Genomic DNA, 15,085 nt, shown 5'->3' with positions numbered 1-15,085 from the left:
TGGAATACTATCTGTGTACAAACTGAAACATTTTATTAGCATGGAAGGTAAGCATTGGGTGAAAGTCGCTGTCAAAGAACACAAAAAATCATGCTCCCATGCTCCTGAATTGACAGAACCCCTTTATGGGTTGCCAATGCTTGTCCAAGGTAGCCCTAGCACCACCACTCTTGCTTGCCCTCCTCTGCAGTGCAGGCCCACAACATAGTTTGCTTTGCTGAATGAAAACAACTAACAGCCCTACCAGGGAAGGGTTAAGGCAATCCATTGGCGGCTGCCTGAACGAGTGAGCTCATCTGAGCTGGAGCAGGCTCCTTGGTTTATGAGCCACTCAGCGCAGATGATATCAGAGAGGGATAGCTGAGGCTGGCAGCAAAGCTACTTAGGAAATCAGCAACATCCACTTAGGACACATTCCATGCCTGTACAAAGCAGTGAGCCAACTGCAAGGAGCCTCTGGGCATCGTGTGAGTAGAAATGCTGGCTGTTGTATCTGGGGGCTGGAGGGGGGTCATGGAATCATGGGTAGCAAGAACTGAGGGATCCTAACAGATCCCTTCCTCTAAACTCGTATTGTAGACCTTCAAGGAATTCAGGTGCCTTCCATCATCCCCACCACCCTGGAATAGATCTTATTTTGTTCAGAGCTAGTCATTGAACCTTGAAGTTGGCATAACATCACCTGGATGGAGCTGGGCATCATGGGGAGGTGCTCAGTGCTGAGAAAATCCATATGGAAATAAAGTCACTTGAATCCCTTGCATGGATGTGACCTTCCCTTGCATGGATGTGATCTGCAGGGTGAATCCCAAGCCCCAACTAGAGCAAAATTGAGTGTTATTACTAGGGCTATCCCACAGATCAGGGCTGAGTTATAGCAACAAAGAAGTATGGGAAGTTTTCCAGGATGCTTTCTCCTGTGACACTTGCTCCCCAAAAGCAGATTTGGCAGATGAGTTAGTAACAACAACAAAAGCAGTGTTGTGACTGCTGAGATGAGTAGCAAACTTCAGGCTGGTGGGTTTTTTGTTTTTGAAAAACTAAAACCTTGAAATTATCACCACTGTTATCATTATGGGTTTCACAGTTTATCGTGTGTTACCAACTGGAATCTTGGACCCTTCAGAATTTGGGTTGTATTCTAGAATCTAAAAAAACAGAGTGTTGCCACCAAAGAATGTGGCCCATTATCAAAATCACTTTTTGTAGTTGTGCTGTTGTGAACCTATCTATGACAATTTCATTCAGATGGTTTGTCAGTCAAGCTGAAATTATTTGTTGTTCTCACTGTCATGTTTGTTATTACTATTATCACTCTTGTTTCACAGTCTACCAATGATTATAAGTGGAATCTAGGAATGATAATAATAACAATACTTCTAAAGATCTAGGATTGCAGCTGTTGTTACTATTCTGAACACAACAAAAAATCAAACAGAAATCTCTGCCAAAGTGTATGATGTAGTAGAAACTGAATATGAGGGAAGAAAGGGATTAATACAAGTACAAAAACAACCAGTCCAACTAATCTGAATATACAAAATTGTAAAGGAAAAAATTAAACTGGAGCTCTTAAGACTTCAGGCATTTTAAACTGAATTTTTAAAATAGTTATTGATGGGAAAGCCCACACCAGGGCCAGGCAGAAAAGACAAATACCTAACATTACAGAATTTGGATCCCAGACATTTTTTTTGAACACCAGAACTGTACTAAGCTCTCAGTCCTTCCACACAAAAGCCCGTGTCTGGTTCTCTTTAGCAGTATCATTTAGGGTGTGGAAGGCATCCTTTTGTTGCTGTGCTTATTAAACAAACAGAAACCAGAAATCATTGACAGTCTAATGCAAATCACCCAGGAGACCTACCAGTCAATTCAGATTAATGCTCTGTACATACAGTATACTCTAATTTTGTGGAACATGAGGATCTGTTTTGAAATGTGCGGGGGCTGTTTTAATGGAGTTTGGGCAATTCAGCGGTAATTTTCCACTCAATTTCTCTTAATATGAGGAAAGATTTAAAGAGCTGAAAGTGTCTGAGGACTGCAAAAGGGGACAGGGTCCATCTGTAGACCACAGACCACTCTGTCTCCATCTCTGAACTTTGGGGCCATTGCCAATGCACACTCTGCCTATCTGAATTGTCAAAACAGGACTCATGAGCACCCAAATTGGAGTTTTATGGACAAACCTTTCAGGTCACCACCAACTGCTAGGTTGGGACTGATGAATTGGGGTAGTCCTGACCAGCATCTGCTTCCATCAGTGAAATCTCAGAATATATTGAGATCAGTTAGCAGCCTGATTTAGAGAACAGGAGATAGATATAAGTATCTGCTCTCATTGTAATGGGCCGTTAAGATTCCGTGGAATATCAATATGTAGCTTAGTATACCCCCCTTTGGGAGTTTCCCAACTGACAGGAGAGTCTCTGGGTCATGCAGGAGAAGTATAGATGGGCACAGTTTTCATTTCAGTTTGTTCTAGAGAAGAATATATGAATATTCATTTCTATTTATATCAGGATCGAACCCAAGATTTGTTTCTAAAAATTAATGTAGAAGAAGCTGGAACTGACAGATTTGACCATTCAGAGTTTTGAATATGTAATCTTTAAAAGTTTGGAAGTGAATCCCTTTAGTATTTGTTAGTGCTGTATGAGAGTGGCTATCTTCTTTGTTCTGAGAAGTCCCATGTCTTTAGGAGACAACGGGTATAACATGGCCCTTTCCATGCTGAGCATGTTTAGAACTATGTGCACATGGAAGCAAATTTTGTTTCCGATCGGGTTTTTTTTAAAGAACTGAGCAAAATGTACAAATGTCTTCACATTTGTGAAAGAAATAACTTGTGCTTTAAAAAGCCTGGATACAGTTTTGAAATAAAAATTGATAGATAATCCCATCAGGGTTTTTCAGGATTCTGGGTAGCTTTCAGTCCTGATAGCCTTTATGCAGTCCAAGGCCTCTTCCCTTTGAACTAAGGCTGGATCTACATTGCCCTATATCCAAGGATCTGATCCCAGATTATCTGCTTTAAACTGGATTATATGAGTCTACGCTGCCAGATAATCTGGGATAAAATGATAATCTGGGATTAAATCCTGGGATATAGGGCAGTGTAGATCCAGCCTTTGATGTCTCTTTCTTCACATTTGCTAGGGAGTCCTGTGGCCTTCCTGACACTACTAGACTGTAGGTGCCAGCATGCTTCATCAATATAAAACAAAGATGCAAATTCTCCAGTTGTGATGGTCCAATTCTGAACAAGTGGAAAGAGTTGTGAGCAGGTCTCAAACCCAACAAGTATACCAGCAGCTTGCTCCAATTTGCAAGTCTTGATTTGTTGTTGCAACCAGCAAAGATTCTGTAGATGATCTATGTACTTAGGTTCCTCCAACTGTTAAACTATGGTAGCTGTTCTGAAAGGTGGTTTATTTCCCAGTGTTTTAGTCTCTGTTCTGGCATGCAATGGTTTTATGTGCACCCACACAAACACTCACAGAGGAAAAGACATACCTCTTCAACCATGGGATTGTAACTAGCAAGAAAATGAGGCATCAGGTTTGTAAACAAGATGCCTTCAAGCAGCGTATTTCCACAATCACAACATTGCCCATAAGATCAAGCCAAGCCTTAGAACTTCCAAGGCTTACCTTGTGACACGAAAGATTGAGAGAGAGAAAAAGAGAGAGAGAGGAGGGGGGAGAAGAAAAAAGAGAAAGAGAAAGAGATATAATTTCCCCCATCCAAAAACAAAAACAAATAAAACCCTAGGAGACATTTTCTAGGGAACCATGAGACACCAGTAGTGGAATATTCTTTTAAACATATTCCTCTTTTCTGCCCACCTTGCCTTGAAATCAGAATGGACAGATACAGCCCTCCCGTTGTTACTGGATTGCAATTCTGTTAATCTAGCCAGTTTAGCCAATGATGTGGGATGAAAGGAACTACAGTTCAACAGAAAAGGTGGTTCTAAAGACCTCATCATACCGCCAGCAGGCGGTAGCGGTGGCGCTATTCTTCATGGCAAGGCATGAAGGCGGTTGTCTCGCCTCACTTTGTCTTGGGTTGCTTCGATGGCTGGCTGGCGATCCCATGGAGGGAAGTGAGGGGCACATGTAGTACGTGAGGATTCCCCTATGGAGCTGGCAACACAGGAAGCTTCCCGTGTTGTCTGGGCGGTGGAGGGAAGCCACATGCACTGCACGTGCACCTAGCTTCCCTCCATGGGATTACCTGCCAGCCGGCGAAGCAACCTGACACAAAGCAAACTGCTGGCTGCTGGCCGTGTGATGAGTTCCTTACTCTTGCTTCAAGGAAAGGCAGATAGAGGGACTGAAACTGAACATTTCAGAGAATGCTCCTAGTTGCTCCTACCAATGGATGCTCTTCTGTTGAACAATAAAGGCAGAATCTCCACTTACTGTACATACTTAGAAGGTTCTCTGTGTGCACACACTTCATTCTGTTCCCTCCATGCAGTGAGTCTGAGGCCTGTGTCTAAACCAGGTGAATTACTCCAGAGTAGTCTGAAGCTGCCCTGGATACAACATAGGAAGTCAATACATACTGGCATGGAAGTGTTACAAAGGGTGTCCAGCAAGGCTTTGCTAGGGAGCTGCTTCTGACCGATGAAGCAGCAGCGGGTCTTTTTTGTTGTGCGGATATGAGATTGCCTCAGATCCAGTTTGATCTGGTTGTGCATATGTCAGAAATACTAGTTTCACTTTGGGGTTTCCTGGAAGCTCTAGAGCAAGCCTGCACAACCTGTGGTTCCTCCAGGTGTTTGGGACTCCCAGAAGCCCTAGCCAGCTTGTCTGATGATCAGGAATTCTGGGAGCAGAAGCCCAAAACATCTGGAGGCCACAGATTATACAGGCCTGTTCTACAGTAATCTGAGGTTCTTCATATGCTGGAAGAAGTGTTTCTACTGTGGAAGTGAGGCACCTTCTATTACACTGTGCTTATATCCCAGGATCTGATCCCAGATTATCTGTTTTGAACTGGATTATATGAGTCTTCACTGCAATATAATCAGGGATGAGCAGATAATCTGGGATCAGATCCTGGGATATAAGGACTGTGTAGAAGGGGTCTGGATGTACATTCAAGATAAGTATGTCTTATTTGGCCCATGTGGACATGGAGTAAATAGTCAAATGTTCAATAGTGTCCCCTCCCCTTTCCTGACCCTTACAATTGGCCCATAAGCCATTCTTCTAAAGCATGTGCTTCTTGATATCATTTTAAGGACTGATTTTGAATATTTGTGTTTATTTTGATTTTTTTTTTAAAAAAAAGTATCTGCACAGCAAGTGGATTAGAGCATTACCTTTCACTGGTTACTGTGAGACAATACCTCTAGACTTCTTTAAAAATCAGTTTTCAAAAGAAGAGTGGAAGACTTCAGGAAGTCTTGATGATATCCTCAATCTGCTTTTATTTCCCCTATATCTGAAGCACCCCTAAACACAATGGTTAATCTGGCACTGCCCATAAGAATATTGTAGGCTTACAACCAGATCCTACATATGTTTATTCAAAAGCCACTATTCCTGGCTTCAGTGTGACCTCTCCCTGCTTTGTAAGATCAGAGAAGTTTCAGGAAAGTTTTATGTACTCTAAAGGACCTGAAATAGTTCTAGAAATAGAAAGGCACAGCTTGTGATAGGAAAGAGAGGGGCATCCCTAACACGTCCTCCACCTTCCCTAAGAACAGCTGCTCTCACTCTGAATCAACTGAACACATTCCTGTCCATGTCTCATGAAAAAAATAATCTTTACTGTCTTGTTTTTTCTCTCCTTGTGGCATTTTCTGAGGGCAAGATACCAAACAAGCAAAAGGAAAATACAAAGCAATTATACATTGAGAGCAATAACAATTGCCCCAGATGCTGAATACAATTCTGTGAATGAACCAAAAGGGATTGCAGGATAAAAACTTAGTGGGAACTATTCCAGAACTCCACCCTGGATGATACAGCTAGATCTGTTTCTTTCTATTCCAAAGCAAGATTGCGATCCAGCACCTGATACTTCTTTTACGCTGCAATATAATGCAGATTATCAAAACAGATAATCCACATTATCTACTCTCAACTGGATTATATCCGTCTACACTGCCATATAATACAGTTCAAAGAAGATAATCTGGATTGTATCTGGCAATGTAGAAAGGGGCTGGGAGAAGGATAACTGAAAACTCAGGGTAAAGTGGCAGGACGGAAGGAAAGTGTTAGAATAGTCTATATTTGGGAGTGGGTGCAGGTCGGTAAGGGAAGTTCTCCATCCATGCACAACTTGTATATGTAAGGAAATAAGTAAGAAACTGCAGGTTAGTGAATGTGCTAATGTTCTTTTAATTGTTGTTTTACTCCTCCAAAATTTCTGAAGGCGATGCAAATTGGCTCTGAATCTTTAAAGCTCAGGCCGCATCTACACTGCCAGATAAAATCCAGATTATCTGCTTTGAACTAGATTATATGGCAGTGTAGACTTATTTATTTATTTATTTATTTATCATGTCAGAAGCCAAATGAGGGTACAAGTTGTAATGTATTTGGAAACACAAAGTAAAACAAAAACAAACAACAAACAACAACAACAACAACAACAACTTGGCCAATTTACCTGTCTGAACGCATCTCCTCCTACAAGCCCACGAGAACCTTAAGATCATCCGGGGAGGCTCTGCTCTCAATCCCACCTGCCTCACAAGCGCGGCTGGTGGGGACGAGAGACAGGGCCTTCTCGGTGGTGGCTCCTTGTCTGTGGAACTCCCTCAAGCAGGCTCCATCCCTTCTAGGATTTAGAAAGAAGTTGAAGACCTGGCTATGCGCGCAAGTGTTTAATGAATGAACTCAGTTAGCATTGACATGGATTGGATTAAGGCTTTTGCACAAGGTCTGATGGATGATTGGCATATATATTTGGTGTTGCACTGTGTTAAATCTTTTATATATTGTATTTTACTATGTTATTTAACTATTTTAACTGTTTTATTCTTATTTTATTGTATTATGATGTACTGGTAGTGATTCTACCAGTTGTGTAAGCCACCCTGAGTCCCCTCGGGGAGAAGGGCAGGGTAGAAATACCAGAAATAAATAAATTGGCATTATACTAAATGTCCCTTGACCAATATCTGGCCACTTGGAGTGCCTCTGGTGTTGCTGTAAGAAGGTCTTCCATAGTGCATGTGGCAGGGCTCAGGCTGCATTGTAATAGCTGGTCTGTGGTTTTCTCTTCTCCATACTCTCATGTCGTGGACTCCACTTTGTAGCCCATTTCTTACGGTTGCTCTGAATCTCATGTAGACTAATATAATCCAGTTCAAAGCAGATAATCTTGATTTTATCTGGCAGTGTAGATGGGGCCTCAGATGCTGAAGCTATTTGAGATTTGAGTTCAACATCCATGATAGCTGCTTTAAAACCTAGACTAAAAACCTGGAACAGAGCAATTCCCTCATTATCAGAGGCCAGAGATTGAATTCCTACTCAGTTATGGAAACACAGTGGGTGATCTTGGGCCAGAGGCAGTTCAACCACCAGGCCAACTAGGCAGTTGCCTGTGGCGCCATCTTGTTGGGGGCGCCATTGAGGCAACTCCTGTCTCCTGCGGCCTGCCTCGCAAGGTATTGAACTGCTTTTTCTGTTGATTTGTTGTAAAACATGATGTTTTAGTGCTTAATTTGTAAAATCTTAATGTAATTTGATGTTTAATAGGCTTTTCCTTAATCCCTCCTTATTATCAAACATTTTCGCTTATCCAACACTTTTATTTTTCAGTGATTGGTTTGGGAGGGGGTGCCAAAATTCTGTTTGCCTACACTTGAAAAATACCTAGGGCCGGCTCTGTCTTGGACAAATTGCACTCTCAGCTCCAGAGGAAATCAAACCATGTCAAGAAAACCCTGTTACAGTTTGCTTTAAATTCACCAGAATTGGCTTGGAGGAATACAACAATTTAGGGCCACAAATCATGTGGCCCTCCAGATGTTGTTGAACTGTACCTCCCGGGGTGCTAGCAAGCCTGGCCAAGGGTGAGGGATTCTGGGGATTTCATTTCAATAACATTGTAAGGACTGCACAGTTCTCACCCCTGACGTATATTAATGTTCATCCTAAAAGGTAAGGTCAAAAAGAAAGCCAACAAAAGACAGTTTAAGGGAATGCCAATGTTCAATTGGTCTTTTGACCTATGCTTGGGATGTCACTGAAATGAGTCAGTGCTAGTCATGTCATAAGCATCAGTTATATAGAAACTGACTTGAACTGTTCTCTTCTTCCCCACACTAGAAATTTTAACGTGACTCTAAAGCTGATAGTCATGGAAATCCAACCAAGAGAAAACCAAGAGGATGGAGAAAAGTCCCCCGAATCCAAGGACCTGCTGACCAGCCAGACAGCCAGTACCTTGTGCATCAGCTCACGCAGTGAATCTGGATGGAGCACTCCACCACTGAACAAGTGGGATGTTTACCATAAGCCAGTCATTGTCTTGTCAGTGGGTGGAGCTGTCTTCCTCTTTGGTGTGGCTATCACCAGCCTAACCTGCCTCACTGTGGACAAAAATATCACCATAGCAAACAACACAATAACGAAAAACACAACCAAAGAGGTATTTAAATTGTGTGGACCAGCCTTCCTGTCCCTTGGCCTCATGTTGCTCGTTTGTGGGCTTGTCTGGATCCCTATCATCCGCAAAAAACTGAGACAGAAGCAAAAGTACCACATTCTTCAGAGCATTAAGTCTTTCTTCCTTAACCGCTGAAGGCAAGTTTGGCTGCAAGGAGGAAGAGAACTGTGTGTGATCAGGACAAGGCCCAGTGTCCATTCTATCAATCTACAAATCTGAAAGGGTGTTACTCCTAATCCCCTACTCTTCGCTCTCTTTATAAGGGATTAATCCACCGCTTGGCAAAGGAACTACTGAATGGTTTGTATTAGTTCAGTAAATAAACTACACATTCTCCACAAGACTATCCCATGTTAGTGACACCGGGACTAAAACTGCAAAACAGATGCCACACCAATTGTTTCAACTAATTGGTACCTTGTCACACAGAATTTTGTTTAAAGGACACTTAAGTTTTTATTACTATACAAGGTTTGGATAGCAGGAACCTGTGCCTATGACCAATATTGCCCCCAATGTGACTAATAGAGATTGCTTCTCTGAGAAAGCAGTAAGGTATTTCTTATATGAAATGGCATCAGGTTTTAAAAACAAATGCACAAAAAATTGCTCACAGAAATGGTGCTAAGTTTACAAGACAGTTTCATTGGCTACTTTTTGTTTCATTCTGTTTTCCTTCATGAAAGGAAGCCATTCTACAAGCTGACAGTTTTGTGAGAGCAAAATGATCTATCATGAAAATTTCTCTGATTATCCACAGGAGAATGTCTGATGTTTCCCAGCAGGTATAGGCTTACTTATCAGACCCTGGATTCCCAAATCAGAATCAAATGCTCTCAAAAGAAGAGACAATAGTAGTCAACATTGTAAAAGAAAGGGTCTGGCAGTTATGTTATTACAGCAGAAATGGCTGGTTGTTTGGTAAGGAAATTGGCTTTGTGTACAAAATATGCTTTCTCCACCTAATCTAATGATGGCCATGAGTTACAGATTCCTCACATTTGTATTCACCATCCCATCACCAATCCTATGACGATCTTCAGGACAAGGAGGAATTATGACAGGGGCTTCACTTCTCATTGTTGCACCGGATATTGCTCACAGGAGGGTTGTGGGAACATCAATGTACTGCATCCAAATTGAGAAAACAAACCACTGTTGTTTGCTGCAGATGATACCCAATAAGGCAGGATTAGACCAGGAGACACTACTTAATCAATTATACTTAACTAATCTAGGATTTTGGTGAGAGTTTCCAGCAATGATGCAACACAAACCTACAGTGAACCAAAACAGATCCAAGGACAACTACCGGTAGGAAGAAACATGAATCTGTCAAGTTTATTCACTTATCCCAGACTCATAATGAAAATCATGACTGTGAAGTCAATTTTCCATGAATATCTGGAAAGGTTGAAAGACTCGGAAGTTTAGAATGCTTTCTTCACCAATTCGAACACCTTCTCTTCATTCTTTGAAAGAATATCATGGTCAATGTCTTGCAATCCCATGAGAAACATTCCTCATTACAATCCAAAATCGAGTAGAGCTACATGGCCCTTGAAAACTCCACTGTACACAGAGAACAAATGCAAAGGGGGAGAGTGGAAAGAAGAAAGAAAGAGACACAGAGAGAAAAATAGAAAGGTAGGGGTAGAGAGAAGTGCTTTGGACTTGGCAAGCACAAAGGAAATTTAAACGACTTGGGCACTGGAGAGTAGGCAGGAGTGGTGAGAGATCTGTGCAGAGGTCGCACTCACATTGTCACTGGGGATTATCTCAAAAATTGTTTCAAAGGCTATTGAACTGTGCTGTTTGATGAAGCATTAGGATATTTATTTAGAACAAATCAGAAGTACAACCCAGAGATGTTATTCCTTAAAGAAGCCGTAATGTTGCAAGATTTTCCTGTAGCTGCCTTTTAGATATCATTCAGGCTTCTGGATTATACCAAAGTGCATCCTTTAAGTGCTGCTTCACATATTCTTTGCCTTCCTTCCAAAATGCATTTCTTAGGTGTCCCCACTTGCACTTATAGACAAAATGTGATTTCCTAGCACTATGAAAGCTGATCCCAACCAACTGTTCTATGTTTGCAACCTATGTTAGACCGTGCATAAGGAACAGAAAGGGTATTCTCTTATGGCTTTTTTCTGTCCCATATCCACCGCACAACCCAGAGTTAAGTATTAATTTTCTTCAAGACCTAGTGAGATTGGGTGGTCCTACAAATGCATCAGCTTGGACAATGACTATGAGATTAGAGGCTATGATTTTAAATCAGTTATTTAAATGTATGTATTGGGTTTTATTTATGATTTTAATGTTTAATGTGCTGTATATTTACTTGCTTTTATGTTTATGGCATTGAATTGCCAAACTGGAAGCCGCTCTGAGTTCCCTTCAGTGTGAGATAGAGTGGGGTAAAATGCAGTAAATAAATAAATAGTAATACTGTTTGGATAGATGAGACACTGCCCCTCTAACTGCCATACCTTCACCCACCAGCAAGTGGGCGTGACATCTGTTTAGAGCCTACAAGTGAGGACATTAGGTGGCAAATCAGAATTGGTCCTAACTCTGACAATCAATTTACTTTGCCTCTGGTGATCCTTGCCTTCTAGGTCTACTTGCCCAGGTGAGAATCAGTTGGTATTCTGTCCTATTCCATCCATCAGAGGAAAAAAAAAAGTAGCTTCTCTGACTCAATAGCACTCTTTCTCTTATGTCTTCTGCTCCCCCATCCCTCTCATCTCTCTTCTGTCAGGGTTGAAGTCAAATGGTGGAGAATGAGATGCCGATTTCCTAATTCTCATTCTCTGGCCATGTCTAAGTCTCTATTTTCTGTTAACATTATCTCTTTCAATATTCTGAAATCTTGAGCATCTAACAGATTCCAGGGGCTATTCCATGCAACTGAAAAACATTTTTAAACAAAATCCCTCTCTTTATATTTTATGCTTCCCATGAAATTCCTATAAACCCAAATTCAGCACCAATTCTGGCCACCCTGAACATGGGAATATGACTTGAGCATTGAACTATGATTATGGAGACCAGCGTTGGAATCCCTGTTCAGCCGTGAAAACCTTCTGGATGATCTTGGCAAGCTACATTCTCTCACTCTCAGAGGAAAGCAATAGCCAGCGTCCTCTGAATAAACCTCGACAAGAAAATCCTAAGATAGGTTTGCCTTAGGTTTGCCATAAGTCAGAAATGGTTTGAAGGCAAACAATGGTAAGAAAGTGTATGCACAGGCCAACAGGATAGTCCTTTAAGGATTATGTGCATTATTATGCCCCATTGCAAGCTATGGAAAGCCATAGCTAGTCAATGTATGAACAAGTACACAAAACGGCCTTGTGGTCAGTCTGTGCTGCTGGCAATGATCCATGTATCCAAGACTAAGACCAACAGAACCTCATGGCTCTCATAGATCCACAAGAAAATATCACAGTCACTATGCATATGTCATTTGGAGGTAGAATTAAAGTGTCCAGAATTGGGGAAATGTAGCATCTTCCTAACAGGATCATAACAACAAATGATAAAGTTTATAACTTGCAGGACAGAAGAACAGAAATTAGTATATAGCATCAGGAATTACCATCAAAATGAACTAAAGAGTTGGGATCATTTCTAGCGAACAGGGAAAACCAAAGTTCCTTGCTTCCATATTTTGGCACTGTCAGTAATTTCACGCAAGATGTATAGCAATCTACATCAAAGCCAAAATAGCAGTCAGTAAGACTTAGAAATATGAAAATATTTAAGTACAACCCTATGTATGAATGTATGAATGTCTACCCAATGTCACTCTCCAATAAGTGCACATAGGATTACAATACATCCTTCAATGGTTCCAATTTGGCAAGGATAGTCCCATGAATCCTATACAGTCCTCCTTCTTTTTTGAAAAAATGCTCCAGTTTCTGTCTCCTCCTCCTCTTTCCCCCCCTTTGTCCTCAGTTTATTCCAATTGCTGCAAATTCAATAGTCTGTACTCAATTAGCTCAGCAGAGGAAGGGGAGAAAGTAAGGCAGATGTTCCCCTCACAACAGTCAGGCAAAAGCAAACTGCTGAAGTCCCTACTAGAATGTGTATTCTTCTTTCTTAATAACTTTTGTCATATTGACTACATTCCAGTTCTGTTTGTCTATTTATGTCTCAATTTCTGTCTATGAAATATTCAAGGGTATATCATTTCAGAGCTTGACGACTGCAACAGAGCTTGTGGTCAGTTCTCCCACCCAGACATTGTGGGCTGAACAAGTGCATTAGGAACATCAGGTCAGCCAACTGTGACTGGAAAGTGACAGACAATATATTCTGGTTTATATTTCAGTTATTCTTGTGTATTGGGGGCCTGCTTGTGGTTACATTGCAAATTGCTGCTCCAAGAACTGAGGTTTATCATCCTTTCTTCCCCCTCCTTCCCAAAATTGGGTTTCTGGCCACTTTGGGGTGCCAGAACCTCAGGGGTACAAAAGTGCTTTGATGTCTGCATGCAACCCTCAGACCACAAATCTTTGGATTACAGCCTCAACTACAGACAGGCTTTAAATTCCAGACTTACAGGATAAAGAGGAATTTGACAATTGACTTGATTTATGTGCTCAATTTGCCACAATGCCTTAATGTAGTCTTTTGTCTTTTCTCAAAAAGTGATTCCATAATTGTGCATCATTCTCTTCTGCTGCTATTAGGCTGGGCCCTGCTGGCAGAATCTCCCTTTAAAAGAGCTGATCAGAGTGGGAAAGGGTGGGGAACGCTAATGGGAGTATGCAGTGCACTTTCTGTAACTCTCTGGGAAAACATGAGGGAATCTGGCAGTCAGAGACAGTAAAATTTCCATTCAGGAGGCCAGCAGCTGCTGAAATCTGAGCACACTAAGTGTTTCCTGATGCTTACCACCACACTGGCATTGCTACCACTCTCCTGGGAATCAATGCTTTCAAATTACTGTGCTGCTACAGACTTTCTGATTGGCAGTTGAATCAAGCTCAGAAAACCACTGCCCTTTTGGAAGGGGTTCAGAAATAGGTGGGTGAACAGAACAGTGTAATAGTGAGGGAACCAACTATTTCTTCACACACAGATATATCAAGAATCCCAAACATAGAGGACTCTGAACAGAGGACCCACCCACAGTATTTTGCTTCCTGAGACAAATAAAAGATGGTTCCCCCAGCATTTCATGAACAGAAGCTGGAAGTTGAACCTCACATTTTACACCAGCACCTGAGGTCAACAAGCCTCCTTTGATGGGTACTGGGCAGGCACGCCAATAGCCTTCATAATTGGGAATGGCCAGGGAAATCCATGAAAGGAACAGCTAAGTCACTGATTTTCCACTTCACCTCCCAGCATCTGCCACCTGAAGTGGCTGCCTTGCTCTATCACAAATAGTTATCTGAATGATTGATTTATTGTTAATGATTGAAAGAATAACTTATGGGATAATCTGTCCCATATCTCACAGTAATGGCTAGCCTTGACTGGCACCAAAATTTGGGGAAGTGAGCAACCTTAGGCAATATAACCTTGCTTTGGTCACGATTCTGCCCAGAAGCAGCACTTACAATGAGCTGGTAATCCCTCTTCCTTCTCTGTTCCACTGTAAACTCCCAAAACACTCGACAACTCAGTGCCTAGAAGTGAACCAAACAGCGAATAAAGATTTTCATCTTGTTCTTCTTCAAAGGAGTTCAATGTGCCTTGTCAGTTCTTCCCCTACCAATACTATCTCCAGGACCACTTTGTAAGGTAGGTTAAGGTGGAAAATACCAACTGTCCAAAAGTAATCCAAACATCTTGATGGCTTTCAGAGATTTGAATCTGGTTCTCTCCAGTCCTAACCTGACACACTAAAATACTGCTGTGTCACAATGTCTCAAGCAAGATTCCTCTTCCTGCAGAGGAGATGGTTGGGAAAACCCTGAATTTGGGACAATTGCACCACATATCATGAGATATTCTAAGCTCTGCTGTTATAAACTTCCATATTGTTCCCAACTGGAAATGCAAAAACCTGAAATATGCTGTCCTTTTCTAAACGTATTTTAGTTTATGCTTCTGCTGAAAATGCGTGTTTTGTATCTATGGCAGGACTTGTTCTGAGAAGCGAATAAATCCTTTGTTAATGAACCTTGTACACTTGATGCCCACTTAGTTGTCTTATTGCATCATTATCTTCACAGGTCACAGTTCCAGTCATTGGTTTGATCTGTTTCACAGCCCTGCACCACACAAAGAAAGGATTTGAGAGACATAAGCTTTATTAGAGTCAGTCATGCTGATTCCTGGAGCCCTGGCACACCTGTTTTAATATTATTCTCTGTCACTAATACTTCAGATGCCTTTCCATGAGAATGGGCCTAAGATTTAAATATTTAACTCATAACTCATAACAGTTCCTCCTCCTCCTTCAAAAGTCCAT

At 41.5% G+C, this 15,085-nt stretch overlaps 1 protein-coding gene across 1 annotated transcript; it reads left to right on the top strand.

Moving 5' to 3' along the window:
* Positions 1-328: 328 nt before the first annotated feature.
* Positions 329-14,800, top strand: pirt (phosphoinositide interacting regulator of transient receptor potential channels). The gene is made up of 2 exons (XM_008104264.2): positions 329-467; positions 8,307-14,800. The coding sequence occupies exon 2, from the start codon at positions 8,338-8,340 to the stop codon at positions 8,779-8,781; it is 444 nt and encodes a 147-aa protein (XP_008102471.1). The 5' UTR covers positions 329-467; positions 8,307-8,337; the 3' UTR covers positions 8,782-14,800.
* The last annotated feature ends 285 nt before the right edge of the window (positions 14,801-15,085 follow it).

Source organism: Anolis carolinensis, chromosome 2 (assembly GCF_035594765.1).
Source record: "Anolis carolinensis isolate JA03-04 chromosome 2, rAnoCar3.1.pri, whole genome shotgun sequence".
Classification (NCBI taxonomy): domain Eukaryota; kingdom Metazoa; phylum Chordata; class Lepidosauria; order Squamata; family Dactyloidae; genus Anolis; species Anolis carolinensis.
The sequence above is the reverse complement of the archived record's forward strand: the minus strand, read 5'-3'. Positions and strand labels throughout refer to the sequence as shown.